Source organism: Mobula hypostoma, chromosome 2 (genome assembly GCF_963921235.1).
Source record: "Mobula hypostoma chromosome 2, sMobHyp1.1, whole genome shotgun sequence".
NCBI lineage: Eukaryota > Metazoa > Chordata > Chondrichthyes > Myliobatiformes > Myliobatidae > Mobula > Mobula hypostoma.
The window spans coordinates 224,224,952-224,241,470 of NC_086098.1; the positions used below are offsets into that span (position 1 = coordinate 224,224,952).

Sequence of the window (16,519 nt, forward strand, 5' to 3'; positions counted from 1 at the left end):
ACCTCCAAGTTTATTTAAAAAATTTTGATAGTTTTTTGTTGCATGGCACGCCTAATACATGTAGATATGCGTGGTGAATAAAGTTAGATATTAAAAGAAGAAAATAACAGCACTAAAGATTCCCAAATATCCAGGATCCATTCCAGTGTTTACAGGAAAAAAGGTGATAGTACTGAAGGATAATATTCCTGAATTATAATGTTGCAAAGCTCTACTGATATGAGAACCATTCATTCAGATTGAGGAAATGTTCTTGTCACTTTATAGTTTAAGTAACACGAGAGGGAAAACAAGAAATTATGGACAATTTACCTAAAGACCTGTGAGTCTGCAATTAAAGATAAAAGCTTTGAAATTGAATAGTATATTTCCATATTCTTGTTTGAATTTCAGTAGTTTAGGCTTAAATCACAAGAATGTAATTCATTCTTTGCAAATCACAGAGTTCTCACAATTCAAGAACCTGCTTTCAAGCTGTTTGAGATGAACTTCATTAACTGCATGCCTCTGTCGCTTCCATAGTGGATACATTGGGCATACTACTCAAATACATGACCAACATCCCTAAGGACCACGAGGAAGGGAAGAGGCCAGAGTCCCTATCTCCAGAGGGAGAAACCATACTGTATCATGCTCTGAACCTCAGCCTCTAAGGAATAATGCAGCTAATCACAGAATCATAGAAATCTACAGCACATTACAGGCCCTTCGGCCCACAATTTTGTGCCAAACATGTACCTTACTCTAGAATCTGCCTGGAATTACCTTACCGCACAGCCCTCTATTTTCCTAATGGTTAAAAATTTCTACGTCCCCGTTAACCAATTTCCATGCGCCACTGCAGCCACACAGGTCCTTGGACAACGTTGCTGCAGAGGTGAAGATCACGGTCGCCTGGAACTTGCTTGTGTCAGCCTCTGTCAAGACGGCCGCGGTGCCTGATTTACGGTACGTATTGCAACCTAACTGCAGCATTTGAACTTTTCTCCACTTGGTCCCCCTTTTCCAGAGCACAGACCTGAGGCACAGAAGGGACTGATGTGAGGATTACATGTTCAGGGAACCAAAGAGTGCACTCTTTTGAAATCCTATTTTTAGGTCCATTCTCCTCTCCTGCCAGTTGCTTCTCCTTCTGCTGTCACCTTCTTTTCCACCCATGACCTCGCAGTTTCTCATTTCGTACCCCTCCCCTCACCTGGCTTCATCTGTCAGCTTCCAGCTTATACTCTTTAACCTCCCCCTACCTTCTTATTGTAAGTTCTTCCTTCCCTTTCCAGTCCTAATGAAGGGTCACGGCCCGAAGCAATGACTGTTTATTCCCTTCCACAGATGCTGCCTGACCTTCTGAGTTCCTGCAGCATTTTTGCCTGTGTTACTCTCTACTTTTAAGTACTTTTTAATTTCTTAAAGTTCAAAGATTTTATATTTGTTTTTAATTTTTATATGGCCTTAACTTGTTGTAATTGCCTCCTAGACATTTAAGAAGATATAAAGACCCATAGGAGCATTGTGGCCGACTCTGCCTCAAGCAATGCCTCAGCTAGGCCTCCCAGACCCACACAAAAATTAAATAACTGGAGGAAATACCACACTAAAGAACAAAACCAGCCTCCGTTCTTCCCATTCGGCATCAAAATGAGCTTTACGTTGAAGTTTATTACAACAGCGGAATCCTCAGCCCCGTTTTTGTTGTGATAATCCTTTGCAGTGATGTAGGCCGAAGGCTTCTGCAGGTACTTTTACAGCCTTCATTCTGTCATTCTATTATGGGTGGGGAGATGGTGGAAGCAAGTTAGATTGGCCTTGATTAAAGTCTCCAAATTTTGTACTGGGTGGCATTATGTTTTCATTTTATGTGACAATGCCTGAAAATAAAATGTTAGTATTATTAAGTAATAAGGAAGTTCAGACTGATGATAAAAGCACTGTTTCATTGAAATCCAACTAAACCACTTAACTGCACCAGTAAATGCTGAACTTGCCAATAATCCTGCAAATAGAAACTGAATTAAGGTTACCTGAGCTTTCACTATCCCATGCCTGACTTGCTTTTCTCCCAAAGGAGACTAAGGTAACATTGAAGGTCCACTGTCCTATATGTTTGCAGCAGTGTAATTACAGTGGAATATGTACAGCCTAATCACTCAGGCTGGAAGAAACAAGCGGTGATCCGAGCGTTCACTGGAAAATGCCACTGAATAACAGCAGGCCGTGGGTTCAGCCTCTGTGATGGGCCTCCGCCTCTTATCAGTTGCCTAGCGCAGAGAAAGATGATGCATATGTTTCATAATGTTATAACTATTGGCCACTTGGAAAGATTACGGGGAGACGGTGGGCGAATGGGGCTGAGAGGGAAAATAAATCAGCCATGATCAAGTGGCAGAGCAGACGCAATGGGCCAAATAGCCTCATCTGCTCCGATGTCTCATGGTCTTATGAAATTCTGCTCAAAAAATATCCAGCTTTTCCTGCTGTTAAATGCTTTTAAAAATCTCCCACACTTCTGGACACAAACCACTATCAAACAAAGTTCAAGAACACCGGACCAAACTGGGATCGAGCTGTCCTTTATACACAGATACAGTATGCTCGTTGTTTCAGCAAAGTTGAAGGTAGGAGCTGGACTGTTTCATTACAGCTTTAAAAACACCTCACCAGGAGTATTGTGTGTAGTTCTCATTGGCACACTGTGAGAAGAGTGTGATTGCATTGGCAAGAGAGCAGAGGAGATTTTCCAAGGTTTACAGTTATAAGGAGAGAGTCAGTAGTCTGGGTTTGCTTTCCTTGGAGATATAAAGCTGACAGGGGTGGATAGAATAGATAATAAAAATAATTTTCTCATAGTAAATCATATGTTTAATGTGGGGCATAAGATTTAAAGGGGTTTGGGGAGGGGAATTTTTACACAGATGGTGGAATATGCTGCCTGCAGTGGTGGTGGAAACAGCATGACTTTTAAGAAACATCTCTACAGTGCTTGAATGGCCAAGGCGTTGAAAACTGTGGGCCCATAGCAGATAAATTGGGTTATAATAGATACATTTGGGTGGGTAGGGGGGAAATGTCCTCTTTTTGTGCTGTATGGTTCTATCCTCTATGACGCATGGTGACAAATTTTACACTCTATCTAGATCAAAGAGCTGGAAGGTAGCAGAGGGGAGCAGTGAGAGAGGTGCTGTGGTCGTGAGTCTGCATGAGCACATGGTCAAAGAGCCATTCCATCCACTTCGGAACTGAACGTCCCATGTTGATAGCATGTCTGTGATCTCAGGAAGTAACTTTTAAAAGGGTCACCACAGTGCGGCTAGAACATTTTCAGCTCTGTGAAAGAATTGGCAAGGAATGAATGTGTGCTACAGTGATGGAAGTGGGTGGCAGAGCTCCCTGAGGAAGCACAGGCTTCTAAGGAGTGGTGCACATTGGTTTTGTACCTGTGACATTCCTGTAATTGTTCTGTTGTGTGTGTGTGTGTGTGTGTGTGTGTGTGTGTGTGTGTGTGTGTGTGTGTGTGTCTGTTGGCGCTATGGGTTAGTCATTGAAATCAGAGTTTGGGCCAGTCTACCTGAGCTTCATTTGGTAGGTAGGGGAGTGGCAAGTTGAAGTGGAGGTAGAAGCTGGGAGGCGATGGACGTTGGAAGGTGGAGCATGGATTAAAAGGAGGGTGTGACGAGGGCAGATGGGAGCCGGAAGGAGGGGGTGGGGGTGGGGGAAGGACCAATGGCAGGAGCGTGTGGGGGATGGGCAGGTAGAGTGAGTGGAGGAGGGGAAAGAAACTGTGATGAGGGCTAGGGTAAGTGTAGGAGGAATGGAGTCAATCAGGAGGAGAGAGAAAAGGAAAAGAGGAGGAACAGATCACTGGAAACTGGACGTCAGTATTCATGCCGTTGAGTTGCAGACTACCCACGTGGAATCTAAGGTGCTGTTTGGGAGTGGAGCCCGCTGAGGTCAGACGGGCTGGTGTGGGAATGAGGAGGAGAATTAAAATGGTGGCGATTGGGAGCTCCAGATGGTCCCCACAGGCAGAGCATGGGTGTCTGGAGGAACAGTCACATAGTTTGCTCACTGATGAGCTGGAGGCCATACTGGCAGTACCAAGTGCAACAAAGAGGCCTCCTTTGCATTATGACAACCAGAACTGAGCATTGTGCTAGTGCTGTTCCCCAACAGAGAGCAGGCAACAGAAATGCACCTTGTGGTGACATTTAGCTCTGAGCTTTTTGTTCAAAGTTCACAGTTGGAAGTGAAATGTGTTGTGAGCTTCTCTTGCCTTGCTGCTGACCTTTCCCCTTCACTCACCTTTCCATGTGATCCTCCAGCACCTGGTAAATGGTAATCAGGAAGGTTTCATTTTCAAATTGCTCTCTGGTGTAGTCTTTGTAGATTCGGAACTCTGCTGCAGTCACAGCCTCCCCTTCCGGGATTTTCGCGAGATCAAACTTAAACTCTCTGTGATGTCGTCGCTGGTGGAAAACTTCCATGTCGTACTCCACTAGAAACAGGAAGCATAGGAAGATATTCAGCGGACAGATTAATACCAGCTGTAAACCTTCATTACAGAGAATCAAATACATTTAAAAAGGATTTGTATCCATTCAATTTTCACATAGTGTGACCAAGTTTTGTATTGAATGTTTTTTTTTTAACTATTTATGATCAGAGCTGAAGAAATTTTCATTTTTGTTTTACCTCAAAGGAGAAGTTTATTCAGATTCCGGCATATATTCAGAGACTTTTTCTAAAATACTGCAGGTGCTGCATAAGAGTAAATTAGGGCAATTAGATTGCTGACGAACATTGACAAGATCTAAACAGAAAATTTATTCTTTTTGGCCAAGATCCAAACTGGAGTTAATGGTGAGATAGCACAGTGACTATTTCTGGACCAATAACTTGGGTAATATGATATCAGGTACTATCAGGCTCCAGATAAAGGGATTCAAAGTGTTATGAATCTTGGAGTTGAGTTGACGCTTAAACGTAGTCAGTGATACTGGGGAGTAAGAGGTGAATGGGTGTGAGTTAGGTCATAAGAACTGCTAGATTAGGGTGTAGAATTATTGCTTTTTCTTGTGTGTTCCTTGTAGTTTAACTTTCGTATGCTTGTTTATAATTTTATATAATTACCTACAACTGTATGTGGGTAATTGTTCAGTGAATTTTCAATAACTGTAGTATAGCTGATTTCCTAGAAGTTTCTCGGCAGCCTGTGCCATGCTACTACACTTGACTATGTAATAGGTTTCCTCTTATCACTGGAATGTGCTTTTACCTCTGTAGTGAGCTAGCTTTTAGTATAAGGTGACCACAACTTCTTTGTTCTTTTTCTGGAAGTGAGAGACTTGATGTTTACTCCCTCCACCCAAATTCCTTGTCTGGATAGATTGCTTGTGCAGTTTATACACAATAGATTATAAAAAATTTTAAAAAAGACATTCACTTCTTTAAAGTCCAGGCATACAGGAGGCTAGGAGTCTATCAGTTCTGGAAAAATGTAACTGGAATTTGTCACTATGAATTAAAATTTAACTGAATACTTTATTTCATCTCAAGATCACTGAGAATACCTCAGTAGTCTTACTGTATGACTTGTATCACCAGCAGTTCTTCAGCCCAGCCTCATGTATGCAGCCTGCAGTATGAAATGAAATTGAACAGATGTGCTTGAAGACAGAGAAGTAACCTGGAATGAGACCAGTAGAGAGAGTGATTTTGGAGTGAACTTGGAGCCAGCTGGCATCTATGTGTTTAAATCTGTTCACTATTAACTTACATTGGTTTTAAGGTTTGCAGATATAAATAAGATTCAGAATGAAAGACCTTTTCAATCAAGTACAATATTGGCCATATCTTCACAGAAAAAAGGAACCTAATTTTTTAATAAATGTATTGCTGAAGTCTTATGGAAGGGAGAGAACAACAGCAATTTCTAAAAGTCAGTAGACTAATATCAAACAGGGAACATGTGGAATAATACCTACTCTGAAGGTACTTGAAGTCAGGTAGGGATAAGAGAATACGTATGCCTCTTTAAGGAGATTTGACTGGATAGAATGGACTGCAGTGGACTGATGAACAGGAGGTAGGATATGTTGAAGTTGTATAAGACATTACTGAGGCCAAATATGGAGTATTGTGTGCAGTTCTGGGCACCTACCTACAGGAAAGCTTTTATGAAGCTTGAAAAAGTGCAGAGAAAGTTTACATGGATGTTTCCAGAACTTAAAGATCTGAATTACAAGGATAGGTTGAATAGGTTGGGACCTTATTCCTCTGAGTGCAGGGGAATGAGGGGGTACCTTACAGAGGTGTATAAAATTATGAGGGGTATAGACAGGGTGAATGCATGCTTGCTTTCGCCCCTCAGGCCAGGTGAGACTGGAGCTAGAAGTCATAGGTTTAGGGGAAAGCTGAAATATTTATGGAGAATCTGAGTGGAACATCTTCACTTGGAGGGTAGTGCGAATGTGGAATGAGGGGCTAGCAGAACTGGTAGATGCAGGTTCAATTGTAACAGTTAAGAGAAATTTGGATAGGTACATGGATGAGAGAGATATGGAAGGTTATGGTCTGAATGTAGGTAAATACGACTAGGCAGAAAACCAAGTTGGCATGGACTAGATGGGCCAAAGGGCCTATTCCTGTGCTGTAATGCTCCATAACTGTTCGTGCTTTTCTCTTTTCACTGAAATGTGTTTATCACACACTTCGGTACAGTATTCGTTTCTACAGAACTAGAAATATAGAACTGCTCACAATGTTGTGAAAAGAATGAAATGCTGTTTCAAAGATGGTTTAATTTTTATCATCTTCCTCGTAATTATTTTGCTGATGTTGGCTGATGTGATCAGAGTTGTCATCAGAATTTATTAGGTTGACTGAAATGATTACGCTTGTTCAATTGTACTCTCCAGTCAATAGATCTTAATATTGTGTCAAAAGCTTTTACTGTATTTCATCACCTTAAGTGGAGCACATCATTAATATGAATGGTGAAAAATAAAAAATTATCTAGATGCCAAGTTAAGTTCCACCAGACAGTAAACTTGGCTCCAGTGAAATATCTTATTCTATGATCGACAACATTGGAAGGTTTATAATTATGAATCATTCCTTTTCTGATTGGTGTGGATCATGTTAATGTTATTGCATTTTCCTTTATGGCAAAATACCCTGCCAGTACATTACAAATTGATAAGCGTGCTTATATTTTAGCTTTAGGAAGTCCTAATGTACTCTGCAGCTAATAAAGTGTGTTTGAAGAATATTCACCATTTTGTAATACAGCATAAGAAGAATTATGGTATGGGAAACGTGTGACAGCCAGTTTTCACACAGCAAGATCCCACCAACAGCCATTAGAGGCATGACCAGAAATCTGTTTGTTGATGCGGGTTAACCAGTAGAATGGAAAAGTGCGTCTGTTTTTCAAATTGTACCATGGGACTTTTCACCACCTTCGCTGTGAAAGCCACATTTCACACTGATAATCCTTCCTGAGAACTGGGAAGATGAGAAAGCCGACATCCTTTAGGCTGTTGAGATGGAGATACGTGGAGGGTAGAAAGGGAATGTCAGTGAAAGGGTGGAGATCAAGGCAGTTCTGCTGATAGTACAAAACTGTTCCGTGAATCCCAGGAAGAGACAGGCATAACCTGTGTTCATGTGAGTTCCCATGGTTACACCTATGATTTTCCTTGATTAGCCAGGGCATCACAGGGTATGGGGTGAAAGCAGGGGATGGGAATGACTGGAAGAATTGGATCAGCCCATGATTGAATGGCGGAGCAGACTCGATGGATCAAATGGCCTACTTCTGCTCCTTTATCTTATGGTCTTATGACTTACATAGACCACAGAACATCGAACAGTACAATACAGGAACAGGCCTTTCAGCCCGCTATATTGTGCCAAACCAATTAAATTAGTAATCAAATGGCCAACTAAGCTAATCCTTTCTGCCTACACAATGTCCGTATCCTTCTATTTTCCTCTCATTCATGCGCCTACCTAAACTTCTTAAAAGTCTCTAATGTTTCTGCCTCTACTGTCACCCCAGGCCATGCATTCCAGGCACCCACCACACTCTGCGTAAAAAAAAAAGCTTACCCCTTACTTCTCCTCTGAAATTATCTCCTTTCACCTTATGTATGTCTTTTGGTATTAGACAGTTCAACTCTGGGGATAAAAGATACTGTCCATCTACTTGATCTATACCTTTCATAATCTTAGAAAGCTCTATCAGACCTTCCCTCAGCTTCTGCCGCTTCAGAAAAAAACAACCCAAGTTTGTCCAAACTCTCATTATTGCACATGTTTTCTAATCCAGGCTGCATCCTGGTAAACCTTTTCTACACCCTCTCCAAAGCCTTGACATTCTTTCTATAATGGGGTGACTGGAACAGTATGCAATATGCCAGAAGCTAACTAACTAGAGTTTTGTAAGGTTGTAACATAACTTTCTGACTTTTGAACTCACTGCCTCCACTAATAAAGGCAAGCATGCCTTATGCCTCCTTAACCACCCTATCAATCTGTGTACCACTTGCAGGAAGCTATGATTTGGGAAAGTAGAAAGAAATAAATAGTTTTCAAGGTGATCAGGTAAATGAGAGTGGTTGGTGGTGAGGGACTGGTTAGACCTCTGCTTTAGAAAGGAGTGGAGGGTCCTCAGATTCCGATACCCACAATAAGATCCCACCACCATGCTCAATGTTTCTTCTTCTCCCTTTCCTCATTCTGGATGAACTGTTGGCTTTGCAGCTTCATGCCTCACTGTACAATTCCCATCAGCAACTGAATTGCCTCTGAACTTGGAGGGAACGAGGAGTGTAGCAGTTATTACACTTTATGTAATAGGAGTTACATATAGGCTAGACCAGCGAAGGATGGCAGATTTTTCTCTGTTGATCGATAATAGTGAACCAGATTAGGTTTCATGGCATTCCAGCAGTTTCGAGGTCACTAGTACTCATGCTGGCATTTTATTGCTGATTTATTGAAGTACTTTATATGGTGTTGTGGCCATATGTGTTTCCGACTTGTTTCTATGAATGAATGGTCCTTGCAAATTGAGCTGCCCAAGCTGTGTCTGTAGTGTATTTAATATTACTTTTTTTTCCATAAGATGTATTTCAGATACTGTACATATATATCATATAGTCATGTTTGTGGCAAATCTCCACATAATATTTATCTGAGGTATACACTTACAGAAAGGAGAGGAAAGAAAGAACAATTAAAAGAAGAACACTATGTACAAAGTAGCGAGTGGTCTTTTTTTAAAACAACATATTCATTGATTTGTGAGAATAAAATCAGGCCTAAGAGGTGGTTTTGTACTTAAACCATTTTTTCCAGTATAAATAAAATTGTTCCAACTTATGATTATCAGATGCTGTTATCTTCTCCATTTTGTAAATGTCCATTGTAATTTCCATCAATACATTTAAAGTTGGGCTCTCCTGTGATAACCATTTCCTGGTAAGGGTCTTTTTACCAGCCACCAGCAGTACATTCATTACATATTTATCTCTTTTCAACCATTCTTGAAGTTATATGCCCAAAATATATGGTCTTACTCTCTAAGGGTATTTCACATTTAAAGATGTTTTGAAAGGCATTATGTATCCCACTCCAATAGTCTTTAGAAAAGCATATAATTCAGACAACAGTAGTAGAACAATTTCAAGCGTGTATAAGGGTTTGTCAAACCTTAAAACACATTCGACTTCATACATTAAAACAAAATGGGAGAAAGAAGGAGGGATCATTATATCTGAGGAAGACTGGACAGTAATATGGAGGTATCAATGAAAGTGTACCAGTTCACAGAAATGGAGGGAGTTCGGGTGGAAAAACTGGATAAGATATTTTATTACACCCTCTCAGAAATCCCATTATGATAGTAACCCCGCTGCTTGCTGGAGAAATTGTGGAAGTCAAAATGCAAACCATTATCATATTTTCTGGGAATGCCCCATTATCAAAGACTATTGGAATGGGATGCATAATGCCCTACAAGACATCTTTAAATGTATTTAATATTTCAATGATTTTTGAGTAATATTGCAATATATTGTTGATGAGGCATTCTTTGCATGTTTACATAATTCAATATGTGTTATATGTAAGAAGTATGTGAATGGCATACGTCATCATGCCACCACATCATATGTGAGCATCACACTAAGAAAAAATAAGTGCATGAATATCCCTGGGCTCCTCTGTTTTTCTTTTGATTAGTTTCTAGAGTTACAAAACATAACAGTGGTAATGAGGTAGTTTTAAACCAAACCTGACACAACTATGTACGTGTTGAAGCGCAGACAAACATTTGAATTTTAAAAAAGTGCAGCACATTTTTTTGGAAGTGGGAGGGAGAAATGCTTTAGTTTATTAAAAAAGGCAATAAATGGACAAAATTCACAGGTTCATTAACAGATGATAATAATAATAAACTTCAAAAAACAAATGGCTGGCTACATCAGAAAAACAGACGTATTTGATTGTACAACAGATAACTGGATGATGCATACTGAACAAATGGAGCAGTATTTCGAAGCAAATGAAATAGCCAATGAAAAGCAAGTGCCAGTGTTACTGAGTGCATTGGGTGGAAAAGCGTACTTAGAACTTTAACTGCTCCAACCAAACCAGCCACGATGAGTTTTGCTGATACCATGAATGTAATGCAGGAACATTTAGAATCAAACCGTTGTTGATTGCAGAATGCTTTAGGTTTCATAAACAGAATGAAAAGGAAGGTGAGTCCATTTCAGCTCATGTGGCTGAATTGAAGAGATTGTCAGTTCAGTGATGGGTTTAATGATGTACTACGAAATTGTTCAGTTTATAGAATCTTACTAAAAAGCATTCAAAAACGGCTTCTAAATGAAACACAACCTACATTTAAAAGAACAATTGAAATAGCTGTATCAAAGGAAACAGAAGAGAGAGACGCAATTGAGCTGCAGGTTAGGTATGACAATGAGTGTGACCAAAATTTCAACGTCTAAACAGAAACCTGTCTGGCTGAATAAATTGTGTTACTGCTGTGGGATAAACTCACACACACCAGACCAATGCAGGTTTAAGTGTGAAACCTGCAGAAAATGCAATAAAAGTTGACACATACCAAGGGCATATCGGGCAGACAAAAACAAATGGACTGCACAGGGAAGAGATGAAGATAGAAAGTCGAGTTATAGTTTTAAAAAGAGCACTAATCTGTATGCGGTTGATGAAAAATCTGATAATGATGAGAGTGACGCAGGACAGGGTGCTTTTGAGATTTACAGTGTCAAAACTAATAATAGATAAATGATATGGCTTACACAAGAAGAAAATGGCAAATTAATTAAAATGCATTTAGACACTGGCTTGGCTGTCTCAGTCATTCCATAAAAAGAGTTTGAATGGCATTTCAAAGAAACTGAACTGAAGCCTGCAAATATCCAACTAAGAATTTATACTGAAGAAGAGATAACTCCTGTGGGAATGACATTTGGAACAGTGAAATACAACAACCAACAAGCCACATTGGGCTTGTATGTGATAAAAACAGGAGGGCCAGCATTATGGAGCCATGATTGGCTGAGACAACTACAACTTGATCGGCGATCCATTCACCATTGGCATATCACATCCCCTGCAATGGAGTCAACTGAAAGTGAATTAAGAAAGGTACTGGATGATGTCACAGCAGTGTTCAAGGATGGCATTGGAAAACTTAAACATATGAAATGTCAAATAATGTTAAATGAAAATGCGACACCCAATTTTTCCAGTCTGTCTAGTTCCTTATACCATCTGTGATAAAGCAGTCAGAGAGCTAGATCGCATGGAGGCTGAAGGAATTCCTTCCGAGGTTGAGTGGAGCCCATAGGCAACACCAGTGGTCCCAGTAGCCAAGTAGAATGGGTCTGTTAGGATCTGTGGTGATCTTAAGGTCACAATCAACCTAGTACTGGAAGTAGATCAATACCCTCTGCCCAGCATAAACAATATCTTTGCAAATCTTTTTGCGGGGAAACACTTCAGTAAAGTGGATTTAGCTGAGGCCTACTCACAGATGAAGATGGAAGAAGAGCCAAAAGTCTCACACTCACAAAGGAATTTATTGCCAAAATAGGCTTACTTTTGGAGTAGCATCTGCACCTGCGCTCTGGCAGCAAGTTTTGGACCAGGTGCCGCAAGGCTACCCAGGCACTCAGTGTTACCAAGATGACATTGTTACCCTTGAAGATGACAAGGGATATCTCTAAAATCTCAAGACAGTGTTAAAAGGTTAGAAGATTATGGACTCAGAACATGATGTGACAAGTGTGAATTCTTTAAAACAAGCATCACATACTGTGGTCACACCATTGATGCACAAGTATTACATAAGTGTGCCGAGAAACTTCAAGTAGTGCTTGATGCCCCGAGGCTAAAGAGCGTGTCAGAGTTTTTTTAGGATTTGCCCATCACTGTAACATGTTCCTGCCTAACCTGGCTACCGTGCTCCACTCCTTGAACTCATTACTACAGATTGGGAAGAAATAACAATGGACAAAATAATGTGAGGTGGCTTTCCGTAAGGCAAAGGAAATAGTGGTGTCAGACACTGTACGCACACATTAGGAAGATGAACTCACAAAATGCATCCTGTCCATACGGGGTATCTGGCCAAGTTCTAAAGACCTGTGCCAATCAACTGAGTGGATTGTACATTGAGCTATTTAACCTCTTGCTGTGGCAGTCTGAGGTAGCCCCCACCTGCTTCAAGCAGGCTTCAATTATCATCAGCGTCATTATACGCCAGGTTATATGATTATGGTCTTTGACTATGAGTGTTCTTGGCAAATTTTTCTATTGAAATGGTTTGACATTGCTTTCTTATGGGCAGTGTCTTTACAAGATGAGAGACCCCAGCCATTATCTATACTCTTCAGAGATTGCCTGCCTGGCATTAGTGGCCGCATAACCAGGACTTGTGACATGCACCAGCTACTCATATGACCATCCATGGGTTTATGTGACCCTGACTGGGGGGCTAAATGGGTGCTACACCTTGTCCAAGGGTGACCTGCAGGCTAGCGGAGGGAAAGAGTGCCTTACACTTCCTTTGGTTGAGATTCACCTCTACCCCACCACTCATAGTTTTAAATTATACCAGTGCACAAGAAGAACATGATAATCTGCCTCAATGACTATTGTCCAGTAGCACTTACATCCACTGTGATGAAGTGTTTTGAGAGGTTGGTGATAAAATACATCAATTCCTGCCTGAGGAGCGAATTGGACCCACGTCAATTTGCTTACAGGTCCACAGCAGATGCCAGCTCATTGGTCCTTCACTCAACCCTGGAACATCTGGACTGCAGAGTTACCCACATCAGGATGTTCTTTATCTGTTACAGCTCAGCATTCAATGCTATCATTCCCTTAAAACTACTCAATAAGCTTCAAGCCCTTGGCCTCAATACTACCTTGTGCAATTGGATCTTCAATTTCCCCAGTCAGTTCGGATTGGCAACAACATCTCCTCCACAATCTCCATCAGTGCAGGGGCACCACAGGACTCTGTGCTTAGCCCCCAGCTCTACTCACTTTACACTTACAGTATGACTGTGTGGCTAAGCACAACCCCAATGTCATATTCAAGTTTGCTGACAACACCCGTGTCATTGGCTGAATCAAAGGTGGCAATGAATCAGCATTTAGGAAGGAGATTGAAAATCTGGCTGAGTGGTGCCCCAACAACAACCTCTCACTCAATATCAGCAAGACCAAGGAGCTGATTATTGACTTCAGGAGGAGGAAACCAGAGGTCCGTGAGTCAGAGCTCGTTGGAAGATCAGAGGTGGAGAGGGCCAGCATCTTTAAATTCCTTGGTGTTATCATTTCAGAGGGCCTGTCCTCGACCCAGCACATAAGTGCCATTACAAAGAAAGCATGGCAGTGCCTCCATTACTGTAGGAGTTTGTGCCGATTTGGCGTGACATCTGACTAACTTTTATAACAGTATATTGACTGGTTGCATCACAGTCTGGTATGGAAACACCAGTGCCCTTGGATGGAAAAGAAGTGGATATGGCAGTCCATCACGGGTAAAGCCATCTCCACCACTGAGCATATCTACACAGAGCACTGTCGCAGGAAAGCAGAATCCAACATTAGGAACCCCCACCACCCAGGTCGTGCTCTCTTCTCCAGGCTACCGCCAGAAAGAAGGTACAGGAGCCTCAGGACTCCCACCTCCAGGTTCGGAAACAATTATTATCCTCAAACATCAAGCTCTTGAACCAGAGGGGATAACTTCACGCAACTTGTGTCACGGTCCGGATCGGGGTCCCTTTAAATTTACCTTGTTTATGTTACGACCCGGACCGTTGATTCCCTGTTTTCCCGTGTCCCTTGACTTTGGTGATTAGAGGCAATTAATGCTTGGCTGAACCGGTAGTTTATAGTCTCCGGCTTTCAGCTGTTCGGTGCAGGAGCGTTTGCAAAGTCATCAAAGGCACGGTGTGCCGATGTCATCTGGCCGGAGCTAGCCTAGTCTCTGCCGAAGCGAGTGCCGGTAATTCGCCTCTCCTCACCGGAGCAACCCTGTCCAGTTACCTCGCCAAAGTGAGCCTGCAAAGGTTCCTCACCAAGGTGGGTCCGTCACTTAACCCGCCAGAGAGAATCAAGAACCGCTGTCTATTGTTCCCGGGCCAAGTCGAGAGCTCACCACTACCCGGAGGCTCCAAGTCAAGTCCTGGCCCTGGCGGCATTCAAGTACCAAGTCAAGTCCTGGTCCTGGCGGCTTCCCAGTTCGGAGTCAAGTCCTGGCCCTGGCGGTCTGTGATTCCTGTCCTACCCACTTGTCTCAATCCCTTCTGTACCCCTCTCGCCTCTAGCCCTCGTCTGCAGCCCCCGCCTGCACTTTGGTCTAGTTCCATTGCTGGAGCTAGATAGGTACTGTCTGGTGTTCTTTCGTGTTGGTCTTGTCTTGTCTTGTCCTTGCCTCCGTGGGGTAAGTCCACCGTCTTGCCGTTGCCCCGTGGGGAGTCATGTCTTGTCCTGTCCTCACCTCTGTGGGGTAAGTTAAGCCGTCTTGCCGTTGCCCCACGGGGAGTCATGTCTTGTCTTGTCGTGTCCTCGCCTCCGTGGGGTAGGTCAGACGGTCTTGCCGTTGCCCCGCGGAGAGTCATGAGTCCCGGCCCTGTGTCCTGTACCCAAGGAGGGGCCCCGACTCTGTGTTCTGTGTATGTGTCCATGGTTCCATGTACCTGCTCTCCTGAGACCGAGGCTTTGTGTTCCCATGTTCCTCCTCTCCCTAGCCCATGTCATGTCCTTGCCTGGTTCTGGGGTCTGAGCCCAAGGCAAGACTCAGGTACTGGGTCCCTGCCCAGTCTCGGGCTCGGAGTCCATACCCTAGCCTCTTCATGTCTCCTCTAGTTCTGGGAGCTGATTCCGAGTCCTAGCCCAGACCCTTGGTCCCAGCCTGGTCGTAGTCCTGAGTCTTTGTCCAGTTCGCTATTTCCTGCTCCTGCCTTGCTCTCCTGGTATCGAACAATAAACTAAATCTAAGTAACCTCACAAGATGTGTCTTGCATTTGGGTCCACCCTTGCTCCCAATGCCCCGCCATTGTGACAACTTGACTCACCCCAGCACTGAACCGTTTCCACAACCTATGGGCTCACTTTCAAGGACTCTTCATCTCATTATGTTTTTGCTAATTTATTTATTATTATTATTTCTTTCTTTTTGTATTTGTACAGTTTTTTGCAATTGGTTGAATACTCAAGTTAGTGTGGTCCTTCATTGATTCTGTTATGGTTATTATTGTAATATAGATTTATTAAGTATGCCTGCAAAAAATGAATCTCAGGGTTGTTGACATGTATGTACTTTGATAATCAATTCACTTTGAACTTTGAACATTATGATCTACATATCCAGAAGAAAGGTATCCAGAGCTGTCAGAACCACTTCCTGCGGTCCGAGAGTCAACCACTGAGGAGGCCTCCGAACCTTGGATTGTTTCACAGCCACAAGTCTCACCTGCCAAGCAGAGTGACACCACCCCCAATCCCCCATCAGGAAAGACGTTATCCCACAAGAGTAAGAAATTCCCCACAATGATTAACTCTTTAGGCTTGAATGAGACATATGTATGCAGTATTTTGACTATTGATATATATAGATGACTGGAGAGCAATATGTGACATATTCGAGTTGAAATGTATTCTATGTTGAGTTGGAGTTTATAGCTAAACAGAGAAGAGTGTAGTGTATTGAATATTTCAGTAATATTTGAGTAATATTTAAACTATATTGTTTGATGAAGAATCCTTTATTTGTTTACATAATTTATTATGCATTATATGTAAGTTGTACGTGGATGGCAACGTCATCGTGCCACCACGTCACATGTGAGCGCCTCATAAAGAAAACCTAAGCACGTGAGCATCCCTGGGCTCCCATGTCTTTCTTTCGATTTTGATTAGTTTCTGGAGTTACAAAATTTAACAGTGTCCACTGCAGTTAGAT

At 42.2% G+C, this 16,519-nt stretch overlaps 1 protein-coding gene across 1 annotated transcript in view; it reads right to left on the reverse strand.

Moving 5' to 3' along the window:
* Window positions 1–16,519, reverse strand: part of bmp7b (bone morphogenetic protein 7b) — a 147,597-nt gene that overhangs the window by 36,497 nt on the left and 94,581 nt on the right. Inside the window, exon 2 of the mRNA XM_063031658.1 lies at window positions 4,297–4,489. Coding sequence (XP_062887728.1) covers window positions 4,297–4,489 — 193 coding nt within the window. The remainder of the gene's footprint in view (window positions 1–4,296; window positions 4,490–16,519) is intronic.